Source organism: Diabrotica virgifera, chromosome 1, assembly GCF_917563875.1.
Source record: "Diabrotica virgifera virgifera chromosome 1, PGI_DIABVI_V3a".
NCBI lineage: Eukaryota > Metazoa > Arthropoda > Insecta > Coleoptera > Chrysomelidae > Diabrotica > Diabrotica virgifera.
Window position 1 is genome coordinate 185,640,248 of NC_065443.1, and position 17,152 is coordinate 185,657,399.

Genomic DNA, 17,152 nt, shown 5'->3' on the forward strand with positions numbered 1-17,152 from the left:
TTAACTACTGTTACAACTGTAGTTAGCACAATATTCGGACCAGGAGACATTTCTTTGGAAGCCAGGGCTTCTCTGTGGATCATACAGTGTGTCCATATACACATTGGAGACTTTTGTTTCACAAGCGCTTGTAGACTTTGAAATTTTCCCATCAGTGCATATTCCGAAGCAATTCCTCCACTTTATTTTTGCTTCATTTATATAATCATTTAAGATAGCAAATAATGCAAGCGACGTTGCTCTCAATTCTATTGGTTTGCAGAAAAGTAGTTCTTATACTACTGACATGCCATCACAAAATCGAACGTAGGCAATAAAATGAGCATCTTTATTGCTATCTGTTGCCTCATCAAGCTGAATCGAAAACAGCTTGTTACGCAACTTCCCGACTAGCTGATCTTGTACATATTTAGCTATATCACCAATTCGACGGGCAACAGTATCATTTGAAAGAGGTATAGACTCCAATTTTTTGGCAAACATAGTTTCTACAATTTGAATTGCAGTTGGCAAAATAAGCTCTTCACCAATAGTGTGAGGCTTTTTAGATCTGGCTATTTGATATGAGACTTTGTAAGAGTCGTAAAGCTTTTTCATCCACAGTCAAAGTTTTTATTAAAAATGATTTTTGCTTTTCATGTGATTTTAATTTTAACTCCAAGAATACTCGGGGCTGTTTAATGAACTCACTATTAAGCGTTTCCAAATGCCTTTTTAGTTTATTAGGTTTCATGCTTTCGGCTGCTAAAATTTTTGAGCAAATGATACATAGAGGCCTTTCTTCTTTATTTACTTCAGTAAACGTAAATCCAAAATTTAAGTATTCTTGAGAATACTTCCTTGATTTTATTTTTGGAACCACTCTCGCCTGTGCACTTGTTGAGGCTTCACTGGTACCTAATGCTCGCTTATGTCCAGTTAAAAATGTATTTATGATTTGATTTTGGGATATTTTAGTACCGTGAACTGCAACACGCAAACTAGAACCAAAGAATGTAGACGTGGGTTGAAGGATACTGCCCTGTAACGTTTTAGCATAGGATTTTGTGTTCCCACTGAGTAGGTGCATAGACCTGACAACGACTACGGAGCTTACGCGATCTCACCACCGCCCGGGCTGCGGCCGCAACATCCCTCGTCAACAAGTCTGCTTTGAAGAGACGAATCGTGACCATAATCTGTTCCATATAAAATCTTCATCTAGGAGAGTATATATTCTTTGCTAGAACATACACATTCACAATAAATTTAACAGTTACAGTAGGACTGACTGAACTGACTCGACTGACGTGGTGACTGGTCAGAACTGAGGAGAGGGAGAGAGGAGAGAGGATATGCAGGTTGTAGGCAGACGATCGAGAATTTTCAGAATTGGGAATTTCTCGGGAAGAGAGACGATCGATTCCGAAGCGGTGTTGCCACATATGTATTAATATAACTTAATTTCAGTGCCGGTTTATCCACTGGGCGCTTGGGGCGGGCGCCCAGGGGCCCGTTCCTTTTAATTATAAAAAAATGAAGACGCTAAATAATCTACATATTCTCCGAAAAAAATCTCATACGCAGATACGCCAATACACTGCAAAAGCCTATATGCTATTGTTACATCTCTTCACACCTATACACAGTGGCGTAGCCTAGCCCCAAAGGGGCCCCTTGTCAGTGTTTGTGGCGGGACCCTTTTCCAAAAACTACAGAAAGTTGTCAGATTTAGCTATGTCTCGAATTGTATCCAAAATAATCGCATAAACGGAGTTTTTTTAGTTTCTGATAATTTCATTTTGAATTGTGGGGCTTAAAAATATTAATAGGTATATCTCACTTTTCGGTTTTAAAATAAGTTCTTTTAAAATAGTTAAACGAAAGACAAAAATAGATATACATACATCTAATTTATAGATAAAGAATAGATTATTCTCGAAAATGCCAATACCCAAACAATAGGTACAAACTCTTTCAAACATTCAAAAGTAAAGCGATTACAAAAATTGCAATTTGGCATTATACAGTGGCCTCTAAGGCTATCACTCCACTTGCGATTTGTAGTCGCGGTGACAATAAAATCGCTGTCGCAGAAAATTTAGAGTCTATAAAATTAGTCGCTGTTTTCAGAATCGCGAATTGAATGCTTACTTACCTACTTTCCGTGTCCAGAACACCAACAACTTTAAATTCTATATTTCCAATGGTTGGCCACATAGATGGCCGTCATTTGCTATAATTAAGACTTCTTCTGTGCAGGTCTCTCTCATCTCTGTGCATGATAGTAGATGCCGGCTGGTCTGAACCGCGCCACGTCCTCCTGGTATCCCCATTTTTTCAAGTTACTAGCACAACGTGAAACGCCGGTTCTTAGTCTGTTTAGCGCTTTCCAAGTCGGATACGGTAAATTGTGTTTAGCAGCCATTTTCTCTGAGGGAGGAAAATGTGTCGCGGTAGCTGACGCTTGCCATAGGTGTATTCGGCGCGTCTCTGGCGCTTCGGGCTGGATCTTGATGTTTTTAGGAAGCTTTTCCGAGATCTTAGTCTGCTTGGCTGAGTTTGGTGGTCATATAAGGGGTGTCTTCGATCCGTCTCCTGCTTTTTTCGTTCTACCTCTGACGTGACCTTCCTCCTGATAGGTGGTGGAGCAATCCCAGCTATGGGGTATACCTCTTCGATAGGTGTCGGTTTCAGGCAACCCGATATTATACGAACCGTTTCATTTAAAGCCACGTCGACGTTCTTTGCGTGAGCAGAGTTTGCCCATACTGTTGCTCCAAACTCCGCGGTCAAAAAACATAATGCTAAGGCAGAAGTGCGGAGAGTGTGTGGTTTGGTACTTTCTTCTTGACATCTTGACAGCGGTATCGGTAAGACGGAGTTCTATCCAGACGAACGCCAAGGTATTTTGGTGTCTCGTTGTGTTTCAGCATCTGACCACGCCCTTCCACCTCCAGCGGCCTTCGGGCATGCTTGTTTCTAAGGTGGAAAGCACATAGTTGGGCTTTTGTGGGATTGGGTTTCAGAGGGTTTTTATCATAGTATAGAGCTAAGTCTCACAGGGCAGCTGCCAGTTTCACTTCGACTTCATTGAAGGTTCTTCCCTGAGCTGCCACAGCTGTATCATCAGCGTAAATAAATTGCCTTGTTTGTTGGTGTATGGGTTGGTCGTTGGTGTATATGTTGTATAGAATCGGCGCGAGGACACTTCCCTGTGGTAGTCCATTTTTTTGGTCCCTTCATTCTTGGACTTGAGCGTTACGTAGAAGCGTCTATTCTGGAGGATACATTTCACTAACCTTGTTAGTCGGAAATCCTTTGTAGTTTCGTAGAGTTTTGCGAGTAGTCGTTGATGGTTGACTGTGTCATAGGCGGCAGATAGGTCTATGAACGCTACTCCTGTTATTTCTTTCCGTTCAAAACCATCTTCAATATGTTGGGTGAGATTAAGAATTTGACTGCAGTAGCACTTTCCGGGTCTGAATCCTGCTTGTTCTGGAATAATTTTAGTCTCCACATATTGAGCGATCCGGTTCAGTATCATTCTTTCAAATAGCTTGAAAAGGTGGCACAAAAGAGAGACAGGTCTAAAACTCTTTGTATCCGCCGAATCCTTCCCTGGTTTTAAGAGGGCTACCACTCTAGTTTTCCTCCAGATTTTGGGGATTTGTAATGTACGGATGCAGCAGTTCATCATTTTTACGAGCCACTCTACGGTTTTTAGATCAAAGTTCTTTATTTGTTCTGTTCGTATGTCGTCCAGGCCAGCCGCTTTATTACTGAACGCTACAAGGGTGTGACATCAGCTTTTAGATGTTTTTTTAATCTAGATAAAGAAGAAGTCAAGACGTCAATGAATACTTTATGCGAGTAACATAAAAACGATGTTGATGAAACCAAAGAGAAGTTGCATAATGAAATTATCCATTTGTTAACGTTTTGTAAAATTTGATTAAACATATGATTTATGAAAAATTTGATGTCATCCAGGATACAAAGGCAACTTTTCCCAATATCCTAACTTCACTGCAAATTTATTTGACGCGTCAAGTAAGCGGTCTTTTTCGGCTTTAAAAAGAATAAAAACATATTTAAGGTCAAATTTGGGTCAAAAAAACCTAGACGCATTATCACTATTGTATATAGAGAATGAAGAACTGGAGAAACTGAATTGTGATAATATTATATATGGCAGTTTGCGAATGCTAAGTCAAGAAAAAAAGTGATCTAATTTTTGTCTTTATGTATTTTTTAGAATATGTTTTTTTTGCTTGTCATGTGTTATTTTGTGGAACTTTCTGTTTTTTATTTATGTTTTTAAAAGTATTTTTTGGATTATTTTTTACGTTTGCTATTCTTCTTGCTTGATTAAAAAAATTACTTTATGGATTTTACAATAAACCTTTATAGTTAATGCACGTGTTTTCTTGTTAAAAAACTGACAACGAACAGCAATGAAGGGGGCCCCTAAACCTCCAGCGCCCAGGGTCCGAAGTTAGGTTAAACCGGCAGTGCTTAATTTTCTCGGTAATTTGGTAATTAAAGTAAGATCTTACTGTTTTTTTGTCAAAATACTCAAGGTATATTATTATTGCATAAATAGATTGTTATTGTACCAGGGGGGGCGCGGTGAAAATAATTATGGAAAATTGGGTCGCAAATAGTAAAAGGTTGAGAAACGCTGCTTTGAGCAAAATTTGAAGGTCTGCAAAGAGGTAAATTAGGCCCACCGCATGCATACAACTGTTAAGTGGATCAACTATTCAGTCGAATCGTCGAATCGTGACGTGAGGGTTTTGCGATTTGTTCTCGACTAAACTATTTAGTTGTATAGGGTGCGAATTTGCGCATACAGTCGATAGTGGCATTGGAGATTTTAGTGTGTCAACATGTCTGAGTTAATTCGTTGATGATTCGTTGTGGAATTTTTTGTTGATACTTGAGATAGGTGAGGCACGTTGGAAAATAATTGATTGTGCGAATATACGGAAGGTTGTGTAATTAAGTAGCTAGTTAGTAGCTGTAAGTAAAGTCCTTAACTCTTCCATTTTTTATTGTTTGAAATACTTGTAAAATTTAAATTTTTGCATAACATTTTTCAGTGTTTGTAAAGACTATAATGAAGGAACAATTGAAAGTGGAAAGTTTTTGCCCTTATCTACATCTTCCTTGAAGATATTCAACAAATATTGTTGAAATATTGCATTTACTAGAACGCTTTTTTATCGGAGTAAATATCAACGTCAAATTTTTTGTATTTAAACCTACCTGAACCTAAACTGTGGCTGCCTCTACCTTGCGAAAGGTTTGTTGTTCAAAAACGGGATCATTATATTCAAAAGCCGAACAAAACTTACCACAACAAAAGTAAAACAAATCAAAGGTGCATCTGAAATAAGTAATTTTCTACTGTTCAATTAAAAGAACTAATGTTTTTAAATGTTTGTTTAAAAATAATATATGTTTGAAGGTTTTTTTTTATTTATCAAAAAATCAAAAATCAAACCAGACATAACTGCTCGGGGAGCAAAAATCATATTCGCCTTTGCCGATGCTTTGTAGATGCAGTGGCACAATCAACATTAGAAGTTAATGATATTTTCTCGAGCTTTGAAGAGGCTGCATTAAACATCGGCCTAAAAATAAATGAAGACAATATACATGGTCGTCTCAAAACAAGGACGACGGCGAATAAGACAAAACATTAATATAAACGATCATATCATTGAAGTGGTCAAAGAATTTAAATATCTAGGAGCAATAATGACAAACGATAACAAAATAGAGCGAGAAGTGAAAATGCGAATAATGGCAGGAAACAGATCTTTCTTTGCAATGCAACATCTAATGAAGTCAAAGCTTCTTTCACGAGGTGCAAAAATCCAGATATATTAGACCATAATACGACCAGCAGTCGCGTATGGAAGCGAAACATGGACGCTAACAAAAATAGAAGTAAATAAATTGCTGGTGTGGGAACGTAAAATCCTTCGAATGATATATGGCCCTTGCAGAGACAGCGTGACAAACGAATGGAGGCGCAGATACAATGACGAGTTAGAATCTCTGACTAGAATCTAGTCAGATATTTATTTATTATTTTTTTATTTATTTATAGTAAATACAAATGATCTGGCCTCTTGAGACTAATCCAGGTCGTTTCCTGATGGGATTACAATAGTTGATATATATAATTTTTATTTGAACAATTTTTTAATTTAATTCAACTAATTAATAAAGGCCCTAATCTATTACTAATTCTGAAAATTATAAATTATAAATCATTCCAAGAAACAATTTTAATAAACAATTCTAAACAATTTTAATAAACAAAATATAATTTTTAATTGATTTTTTTTTGTTATTTTAAATTTTATTTATTTTTTTCTGTAAAAATAATTTTTATAGCGCTTCCAGTTCTCATTCTCAGATGATAAATGCCAGACTATTAATCTAAAAATAGTCATAAATAACTGTAAGTGTAGATCTATTTGACTTCTATAATATTCCCAATGGTATTTCGGTGAGCCTCAGACCCTTAGCCGAAAATATCCATTGAATATTTTATTTTTGATTTATTTTATTTTATTTTAGATTTAATATTAATTTTAAATTTTAAATTTAAATTTTTAATTTTTAATTTTTAATTTTTAATTTTTAATTTTTAATTTTTAATTTTTAATTTTTAATTTTTAATTTTTAATTTTTAATTTTTAATTTTTAATTTTTAATTTTTAATTTTTAATTTTTAATTTTTAATTTTTAATTTTTAATTTTTAATTTTTAATTTTTAATTTTTAATTTTTAATTTTTAATTTTTAATTTTTAATTTTTAATTTTTAATTTTTAATTTTTAATTTTTAATTTTTAATTTTTAATTTTAGTTTTAATTTTTAATTCTTAATTTTTAATTTTTAATTTTTAATTTTTAATTTTTAATTTTTGATATTTAATTTTTAATTTTTAATTTTTGGTAATGGTATTACAAATTCATATAGAGTAGTTAGCTGGGATAAACAAGAGCTCCACAAGATGATAGTTTTATGTATGTAGGATCGATATTACTGAGCAATGAGAAAATACATGGAGATACTAGATACAAGTAATAGACCTGGATACCGCGTATGAACAAAAAGTTGATTAATAAGAAGCTGAAAATTTTGTTAACGGCTTAACGGTGTCTAGTCGGACAAACTTTCATGTACAGGAACACTAAAACAGGGGAAGTTTTAATTGTGGAACAGTTTAAAAATTTGGAACGTCAGATTACGAAAACGTCCCGTGTATTTTGTTCGAAAAAACATCCAATTAATTTGTTAACCTTTCGTTAAACTCTCATGCAAAAATCAGACTGGTGTTTATCACCAACTGGGCATTTTAATGAGTGGAACACGAAGAACATGTCAAATGACAGGAATCATGTCATGCACGTTTTCGTAATCTGGCGTTCCAAATTTTTAAACTGTTTCACAATTAAAACTTCCCCTGTTCCAGCGTTCCCGTACATCAAAGTTTGTCCGACTAGATACCGTTAAGCCATTAACAAATTTTTAGCTTGCTATTAACCAAGTTTTTTTTCATACGCGGGATCCAGGGCTAAATGGATGAAATGAGAAGGGGTAAGTGTAGTACTGTGTGATAGAAAGGTACCAATAAAACTCAAAAGTAAGTTCTATAGGACTGCCTTAAGACTAGTTATGATGTATGGTACTGAATGTTTGGCAGTAAAACATTGGGATGAACCGAAATTGTATATTGGTGAGATGCGAATGCTTTGTTATTTGTTGGCCGAGTGGAGTAAGTGGAAAAGATAACGTTAGGAATGAGTATATAAGAGGAAATTGGGTGTGGATTCTATTGGAAACAAAATAAGAAACAGGTTAAGGTAGTTACGTTATGAGCAACATAAGAGATGAGGACCATCCCATACAAATAGCAGAGAGATGCTTAATCCCTGGAAGAAATAGAAGAGGAAGACTGAAAAAGACGTGGTGGGCGACAGTTGATCAGGATATGGGTGTAAAAGGTATTCATTTTGATATGATACAAAAAAGTTGGGAGGAAAATAAATAGAAAGCCGACAAGAGGTAAGGCAAAGAGAGTAATAATAATATTCTAGAAATAAAAGTAATAAGAGGAAGAACCCTCTAACTAAACAAAACCTACCTAAATAATAAAAAATTTAAAAAACAAAAATATTGGATTTAATGTTACACATTCGCATATAAGTAGGATATTATTACCTACATATCACCAAAGGACAAAGGAAAATTTTTTTATTGTACTTAATAATTTAATACATAATTATATTTACTGTCAACTTGTCAACCCAAACAAAACAATTAAAAACACTAGAATAATATTTTCTCCCTTTAAAATTTATTACAAACAAAGATAACAGATTAGAAATACCATATTTAGGTTGTATTCGGAGCCGAGAGACCGGAACATACTGAAGCGGCTATGTCAAAATCAGATGACGATGACTGCCAATCACAGCAAACGTCCGTGTTGAGTTTAGAGTAGTCTCTTCTAGAACCGTCTATATTCCTTGAGAATACGATCGAATCATGCGATCGAATAATACGATAATGCACGTAGTCCCAATGCTGAACCTGACAATGCATATGCTGAACTCATAAAACTATTTAACACTGACGGTACTCAACGCCTAACCAAAATATTTAACGACATATATTTAAGCGGATAATACCAAAAACATGGTCGAAGTCGACGTTTGTTGCTTTACCAAAGAAAACAAAGTCCGTATCCTGCAGTGATTTCCAAACTATCAGCTTAATGAGCCATATTTTAAAACTATTTCTAAAAATTATACATCAAAGGATATATAGACTGTGCGAAGAAAAAATCAGCCGAACACAGTTTGGTTTTCGAAATGCAGTGGGTACAAGAGAGGCTCTATTTAGTATACAAGTGCTATTTTAACGATGTAGAGACGTAAATTGCGATATTTATGCATGTTTCATTGATTACCATAAAGCGTTCGATACAGTAAAGCACGACAAGCTGATGGAGCTATTAACCAATATTGGAATTAACACCTGTGATTAAAGGATTATCAGCAATTTCTACTGGAATCAAACATCCTCTATCCGGACAGAGGCAGGAGAATCCGACGGTATCAAAATTAACCGTGGGGTCCGTCAGGGATGTATACTATCCCCAGTGCTGTTTAACATCTACTCTGAGGAAATCTTTCAAGAAGAAGTGGATGATGCTGAAGCCGGAATTCGAATTAACGAAGAATGTATCAATAACATAAGATACGCAGACGACACTGTGGTATTCGTTGACAGTTCTGAAGCCCTACAGGAGGTAATGAACAGAATCGCAGAAGTCAGTCAGAGATACGGACTTTCACTAAACACTAAGAAAACAAAATGTATGATTATCTCTAAGAACAAACAGCAATTTGGACGAATCAGTGTGAATGGTCCACAAATAGAAAGAGTAAAAACATATACCTACCTTGGTACGAACGTCAATGAAATTGTATCAAATATAGGATAGAGAAAGCAAGATCTGCATTTCAAAAAATGGCAAAGTTGTTCAAATGTCATGATTTGTCGATACCCATAAAAGTTAGATTACTACGATGTTATATCTTTCCTATACTGTTGTACGGAGTTGAGTCGTGGACTCTCACTGACGCCACCTGCAAGAAAATTGAGGCTTTTGAGATGTGGCTTTATCGTCGAATCCTGAAGATATCTTATACCGACCACATTACCAATGAGGGTGTTTTGCTGAGAATGCAAAAAGAAGCTGTTAATCAAAATAAAAACAGCCAAAATCGAATACCTCGGTCACATCATGAGGAACAGTGGTGAAAGATATGGACTGCTGCAACTGGTCTTACAGGGAAAAGTAGAGGAAAAGCGAGGACCAGGAAGGTGAAGGATTTCGTGGCTGAAAAATCTACATACGTGGTTCAACACAACCACTACAAATTTTTTTAGAGCAGCAGTGTGCAAAGTACAGATTGCCATGATGGTCGCCAACATCCGAAACGGATAGGCACTACAAGAAGAAGAAGTGATTTTTTTAATATGTTATAGCTTTATTCTTCAAGAATGTCGACGTAATAATATTGTTGCTAAACAGATAAGTGTCATTGTATACCGGGTGTAACAATGATAGTGTGTGTTTTCCTCAAAGTTTGGAACACCCTGTGGAATATTCTAGCGTATATAAAATATTAAAATTACAATTCAACTGTAACCTTAGGCTATTTTAACATTTTGCTTTTTGATTCACTCGCTTATGTTGGATAATAAAAAAGTTAGGTACTTTAATAACTAGCAACGTGCTTCATCAATACAGGGTGTTTCTAAATAAGTGCGACAAACTTTAAGGGGTAATTCTACATGAAAAAATAATGACCATTTGCTTTATGAACATATGTCCGCAAATGCTTCGTTTCCGAGATACGGGATGTTGAATTTTTTCTTACAAACTGACGATTTATTTATTGCTCTAAAACCGGTTGAGATATGCAAATGAAATTTGGTAGGTTTTAAGAGGTAGTTATTGCGAATTTTTTGGCAAATAATTAAGAATTTTATATTCGCCATTGGCGTGCATACGGGTAATATGACCGGGTAATATGACCCGTATGCACGCCAATGGTGAATATAAAATTAAAAAAAATAAAATAAAAATTCCATTTTTATTCAGTTGCAATGCGAAGGCAAAACAATCTTATTTTTTTTCTTCTTTTTCCTTTTTCTTTTTCTTTTTTAGGATTGAAAACTACTTCATCTTTCAATTGCCAGATGACGCTAGTCACCTAGTCCATTCACGTCAGTTGCGGTGTGGGGGATAAACTCTCGGTGTTAGTCACTTAGAGTATGGAGTAGCAGGCCTACATTCTCTCCGATTGGACTCCAACAAGAGTCGAAAATCGTCGATTCAGAGTGCTGGACTGCGCTCCGTATTCTAAGTGAAAAATAAGATTGTTTTGCCTTCGCATTGCAACTGAATAAAAATGGAATTTTTATTTTATTTTTATATTGGTCGTTACTTCTTTGAGTAACTAGGTCCATTTTCTGTTGCAATTTACCAGCTGAACAGACGGGGTCGTGAATTGTAAGTTTCTGAATTCCCTCTTGTCTTCTTCGCTTCAGCATCCATCTAGCTTGCAAATTTTAGAAGCCATGGAGGTATTACCAAGGAAATAGACCAATAAGTTTTCAATTTAAAAATATTTTAGTAATATTTTAATATTTTTAAATATTATTAATATTGCTATTAGGATTGAAAACTACTTCATCTTAAAATTCTTAATTTTACGTCAAAAAATGCGTAATAACTACCTCTTAAAACCTACTAAATTTCATTTGCATATCTCAACCGGTTTTAGAGTAATAAATAAATCGTCAGTTTGTAAGAAAAAATTCAACATCCCGTATCTCGGAAACGAAGCATTTGCGGACATAGCTTTATAAAGCAAACGGTCATTATTTTTTATTGCAGAATTACCCCTTAAAGTTTGTTGCACTTATTAAGAAACACCCTGTATTGATGAAGAAAGTTGCTAGTTGTTAAAGTACCTAACTTTTTTATTATCCAACATAAGCGAATGAATCAAAAAGCAAAATGTTAAGATAGCCTAAGGTTACAGTTGAGTTTGTAATTTCAATATGTTATATACGCTAGAATATTCCACAGGGTGTTCCAAACTTTGAGGAAAAACACACTGTCATTGTTACACCCGGTATACAATGACACTTATCTGTTTAGCAACAATATTATTATATCGATATTCTTGAAGAATAAATCTATAATATTAAAATAAAAAAATCACTAAAATCGGGCAACAGGTTTAGGAAATATGAGACATTAAAAATGTCCCATTTTTAAGGTGGTGCGTTAATTTTGGCGCTTAGTGAACTATTATGCTCTACGAACCATTGTATTGTATTTTTAATTATGTTTTCTAGAACTTTACCTACACATGACGTTAAGGCGATTGGTCGGTAACGCTCTGGACTGTTTGGACATTTAGTAGGTTTTAGGAAAGGTAATATTAGTGTTTCCACTGCCAAGGGATCTTACTTGTTTTTAATATATTATTGAAAATTTTTATCAAATGGTATTCTGCTATTGCGGGTATGTTTTTTAACATCGAATAAGATACCTTATCCATACCAGTGGCCTTATCTTTTTTTGAGTATATTATATTAGTGTACTCATTGTAGGTTATTAGCTCAACAGTTTCATTGCTAGGGCTCAGAAGGTTAAAGGGATCTACATTGCATGAAGTTAAATTATTTAGAATTTTTATTCAGGTTTCGTTATTGGGGAAAGTTACATGGCTATTATAAAAATGAGTTTTAATTTTTTTAATTGTGTTCCAAATTTTTTTAACTGGAGTTTTCCTCGTGAGTGATCCACAAAATCTAGATTTTTTTTAATTTGTAATTATTTTTTAACGAAAGCTTTATTTCTATTACAGTTTATCTAAGTTTCCACGGTTTGGTGATCTATATAGGTCTTGATTTTTTTAATATGTTTCAAATATACCTAAAAATGTAAATTATAAATAAATTTTCAGATTATTAGCAGGTCTCTATAGTATCGTACAATACTGGTCATATTACCCGTATGCACGCCAATGATGCATAAAACATTCTTAATTGTCTGTCAAAAAATGCATAATAACTACCTCTTAAAACCCACCAAATTTCATTCGCATAATATCTTAACCGGTTTTAGAGCAATCACCCCGCATCTCGGAAACGAAGCATTTGCAGATATACCTTTATACAGCAATTTGTCATTTCTTTTTCATGCAGAATTACCCCTTAAAGTTTGTCGGACACCCTGTGTTGATGAAAAACATGGCTAGTTATTTTAGTATGTACCTAATGTTTTTATTATCCGACATAAGTGATTGTATAAAAAAACAGAATTTTAAGAAAATCTGAGGCTAAATTTGGGTTTTAATTTCAATATTTCATAAATTCTAGAATATTCCACAGGATGTTGTGAATTTAAGAAAAAAACACAGTTTTATTGGTACACCCAAGTATATCGTTAATGAATAAGGCTATAACATACTTATTAAAAAATTACTTAAATCGGACAAATAGGTTTAGGAATTTCGAGACATAAAAAATGACCCATTTTAAGGTGGTGCGTTAATTTCTTGAAGTAATGTATAAGGGCGGAGGTAAGTTCCTCACCAACAAGTAAAACCATATAATCCGACAGGTATTTTCCTCACCAAAATTAAATTATTATTTAATATTTACTACTTACAATAAGAGACACAATAAGGAAATATAATATGGATGGATGCGTATTATAAAACGAGGAATTGAAATGCGAATGGAAAGATTCGCAAGCATTCGTAATAGGAATAACAGAAGAACTTGCCTCTGCCCACAAATATGGGGAGAATATGGCAATTTTCGTCTTCGTCTGTATAAGTTTCAACTAAATACTCACCGTATCTATCTAAAATTTCATTTTCTGGTTTGCATGACATTAAATCAAACACAAGACAATCTGATACGTCTTCTGGTTTTATATATGTAAGGCGAAAAGTACATTTGAGCTACTTGCCTACTTCAGAATCATTCGTATATTCTGATGTTAAGAGACTGAATTTTTCTATATGTACCACATACTACAAGCTTGGTGTAGGTGAAATCTACAACCATGTATTTCAGTGTTCGGACATATATGTATTTGAATGATTGCATTATACAGGGTGTCCAGAACCTCTACCGACAAACGAAGACAGGACGTTCCTCAGATAATTTTAAGAGAATTTAACTCAACTCACCTAGTCCGAAAATGCTTCCTAAGGGAGCTAGAGCTCTTTGAAGGTGGCGTCTTGTAATTAGTTTTTCTTGAATAACTCCAGAACGCTTCTATTAAGAAAAACGAAAATTGGAACACACATTTATCTTCCAGAGATAAATCGATTCTATGCATTGCGAATTTCTAGTACCGGTCATAGGCGTCCGCTTTGGGTAGGGCAGCAGTTATTTTATCGCATAACTTTTTTATCTCTCACTTTTAAGCATTTTTTACTCTGGATTATTAAATCGTTAGATATTTTACAACTAAAAGGTACTCTTGTTGTAAGTCGATAGGATACACCGTTTTCTAGAAAAATCGATTTGAACATTTTTCTTTTTTTTTTAATTTCCAAAAAAAATAAAATAAAAACTATTTAGAAATCCGAAAACTGGTACGTTTATTTATAATTCAGAGATGACTCGATTTCATGTATTACGAATTTCTAGTACGGGTCATATGAGTCCGTTTTGGGTGGGTCAACGGTTATTTTATCGCATAACATTTTTGTCTTTAATTTTTAAGCATTTTTGACTCTAGATTATTAAGTTATGAGGTATTCTGGTACTAAAAGTTACTCTTGCTATAAGTTGGTAAAATACGCCGTTTTTTTTTTTGAAAATTATTTTTAGTTTTTTTTTCAAATTCTAAAAACGAAAATTTTTCAAATCGATTTTTCTAGAAATCCGTTTGTCGTACTGACTTAAAGCAAGAGTACCTTTTAGTACTAGAATACCTCACAATTTAATAATACAGTGTCAAAAATGCTTAAAAGTTAAAGACAAAAAAGTTATGTGATAAAATAACCGTTGCCCTGTCCAAAACGCACGCCTATGATCGGTACTAGAAATTCGCAATGGATGGAATCGATTTATCTCTGGAAGATAAATATAATTACCGATTTTCGTTTTACTAAATTAAAGCGTTCTGGAGGTATTTAAGAAAAACGAATTACAATACTCCATTTTCAAAGAGCTCCAGCTCCCTTAGGAAGCATTTTCGGACAAGGTAAATTGAGCTAAATTGTCTTAAAATTATCTGAAGAATCTCCTGTCTTCGTTTGTCGGTAGAGTTTCTGGACACCCTGTATATAGCTTTTTCAAAATCTACAAAAATTTTACTAGGATTAAATTCAATTTTAAGAGCTTTAATAATTTCTGATTTTAACAAATAAAAAAGATTGTTGTAAGTTTTTGTTTTTTTTTTGTTTGGCAGTAAACAGTATAATAAAGAAATATAATGCCCATTAATTAGCAAATTAATAGCCTTCGTGCCAAGCAAAAATATTCCTAAAACCGGGATATTCTACTAACCGATCATTGGTGGCTAGTAAAAACGTTTTGAGAACTCAAATTTCTATTCCTTAAACCGGGATATTCCTATAACCGGTATTCTAATAAGCGGGTTCGACTGTATTTGTTTCACAATTATCTTACTTTTGATACAGTTTATAAAGAGAAAATTTTCCCCCTTGTTTGTTTTTTAAGCACACTTCTTCACAAATTCTTGAACCTTATCAATATTGGAAGGAAGTCGACCAGGCATCATTTTCCGTCAATAATTATATAAATATGTTTTTGTCTTATGTAATTGACATCAATCGTAGATTTGTTTCAGGCAAATTAGCTGCAAGCTGTTGGCGTATAATTTTTGCTGGTTTTTCAGTAATATTCTCTTCGGCTTTACGTTTACAAAAGTTAGAAACAATTTTCTGATCTTTCTTCTGACGATCTGGTTCATGATTATGTTGTAGGCTACTTCTAGATATTGTAAAATTTGCACCAATAGTAAATAATTTCGCACTACAAGTTGTTTTATTACACCTCCAGAACACTTCTTTACTTTTTAAAACTTTCGCTTTATAAAAAATAAATTTTCAAATACCAGTAAAGGTTTATCGCGATTACTTTCTATTACACATTCCATTTTGTCAAAAATTCCAATTGTGACTAAAAAGAAAATACTATAATTAATTAATTAGTTATTATAGGTACCTACTATAATTTTATAGTAGGTAGATAAATAATTGCCTTGCATGCCTTTTAATAAAAACTACCTGAAATAACCACTTCGATTTTGGTGAGGAAAATACCTGTGGGATTATGACATACCCTTCCAAGCGTAGGCAAAAGATTATTTTGGTGAGGAAATTACACCCGCCGATGTATATATAATATGTCAAAAAATCGTAATTTAAAAACAAAATCGACCTGTTTCGGGATTTCTTGTCTAAAATGGATCATTCATGAAATAGTGAATTTATTTCATTTGGCTTTGCTACACTTTATAAACCCAAAAAAGTAAAATGATCCAAAAAAACAGGAGTAAAATAATGCTTAACCTACCTTATAAAACACCTCTCACATTTACACCGTGGAATACAAAACACTTCATACATTTTATACAATTGCAATACTATACTGAAATTAGAATTTAACATATGTAAAACTAATTTAATTTTGTAAAAAAGTTCATTAATTTATGCTAACCCGTGTTTTTCTTATCTTAAATTATTTTCATACCATACATTTTTTTGATAAATATATATCGTTTTCGCGTACAAAACACTATTCTCAATAAATTTAAAAACGGAAAATATTTTTCTCGGTAGTGGAGTCAATTATTATACGAACAATACAATAATTGCTACATACTCGTATTATATATTACATCAGGTAAATTAATGATTGAAGCGTAACTGGTCGACAAAAATGAACAGAAATAAAATATTGTAGATTGTACCAGTACATAAATAATTAAAATAGACAAGGCAAGTTACCAAATAATTTAAGTTTTTCATTAAGATTTAGGATCCCATTCTGCTATATTTCTCACACTGTTTCGAAATTCGTCCATACGGGTCTAAACCTATTTTTGTGGCGTTTCTATAATAATTCTCAAATTCTTAGGAGAACGAGTTTTGACTTCTTCGTGATGCTATCCATACCACTACACTAGACGAAAACAAACATCCTTTTATAGTTTTGAGCAGACAACCTTTAACATTTTCAAATCCATTACCGAAACTCAAACACTAAAATTAGCATATCGAAACAAACTCCTAATCTTATAGCTTTGAAAACCATAATAATGGTTCACTAATTTTCTGAGACTCCCATTTCAACCACTGTCACTCAAACTTTAGTAAAAGGTTTTAACTACCCTGTTACCCCAAGTTACAGTTGAATTGAGACAATTATTATCAGTTAAATTTACCAGCCATCTCTAAATTACCTTTTAGTGATGCTAAAATAACTAGAAAACACAATGCCAGGGTTTCTAGAAACTCAAACTCCTATTCCAAACATTGGCCTATTGCAGCGAAAATTCCTAAAAAATC

General features: G+C 33.7%; 1 protein-coding gene across 2 annotated transcripts in view; it reads right to left on the reverse strand.

Annotated features, from left to right (window-relative positions):
* LOC114334567 (neprilysin-2) overlaps positions 1–16,225 on the reverse strand; it is a 311,969-nt gene extending 295,744 nt beyond the window's left edge. For both annotated transcript variants that reach the window (XM_028284633.2, XM_028284632.2), the window contains exon 1: positions 16,158–16,225. In XM_028284633.2, coding sequence (XP_028140434.2) covers positions 16,158–16,210 — 53 coding nt within the window. In that variant the 5' untranslated portion in view covers positions 16,211–16,225. The remainder of the gene's footprint in view (positions 1–16,157) is intronic.
* Positions 16,226–17,152: the final 927 nt, after the last annotated feature.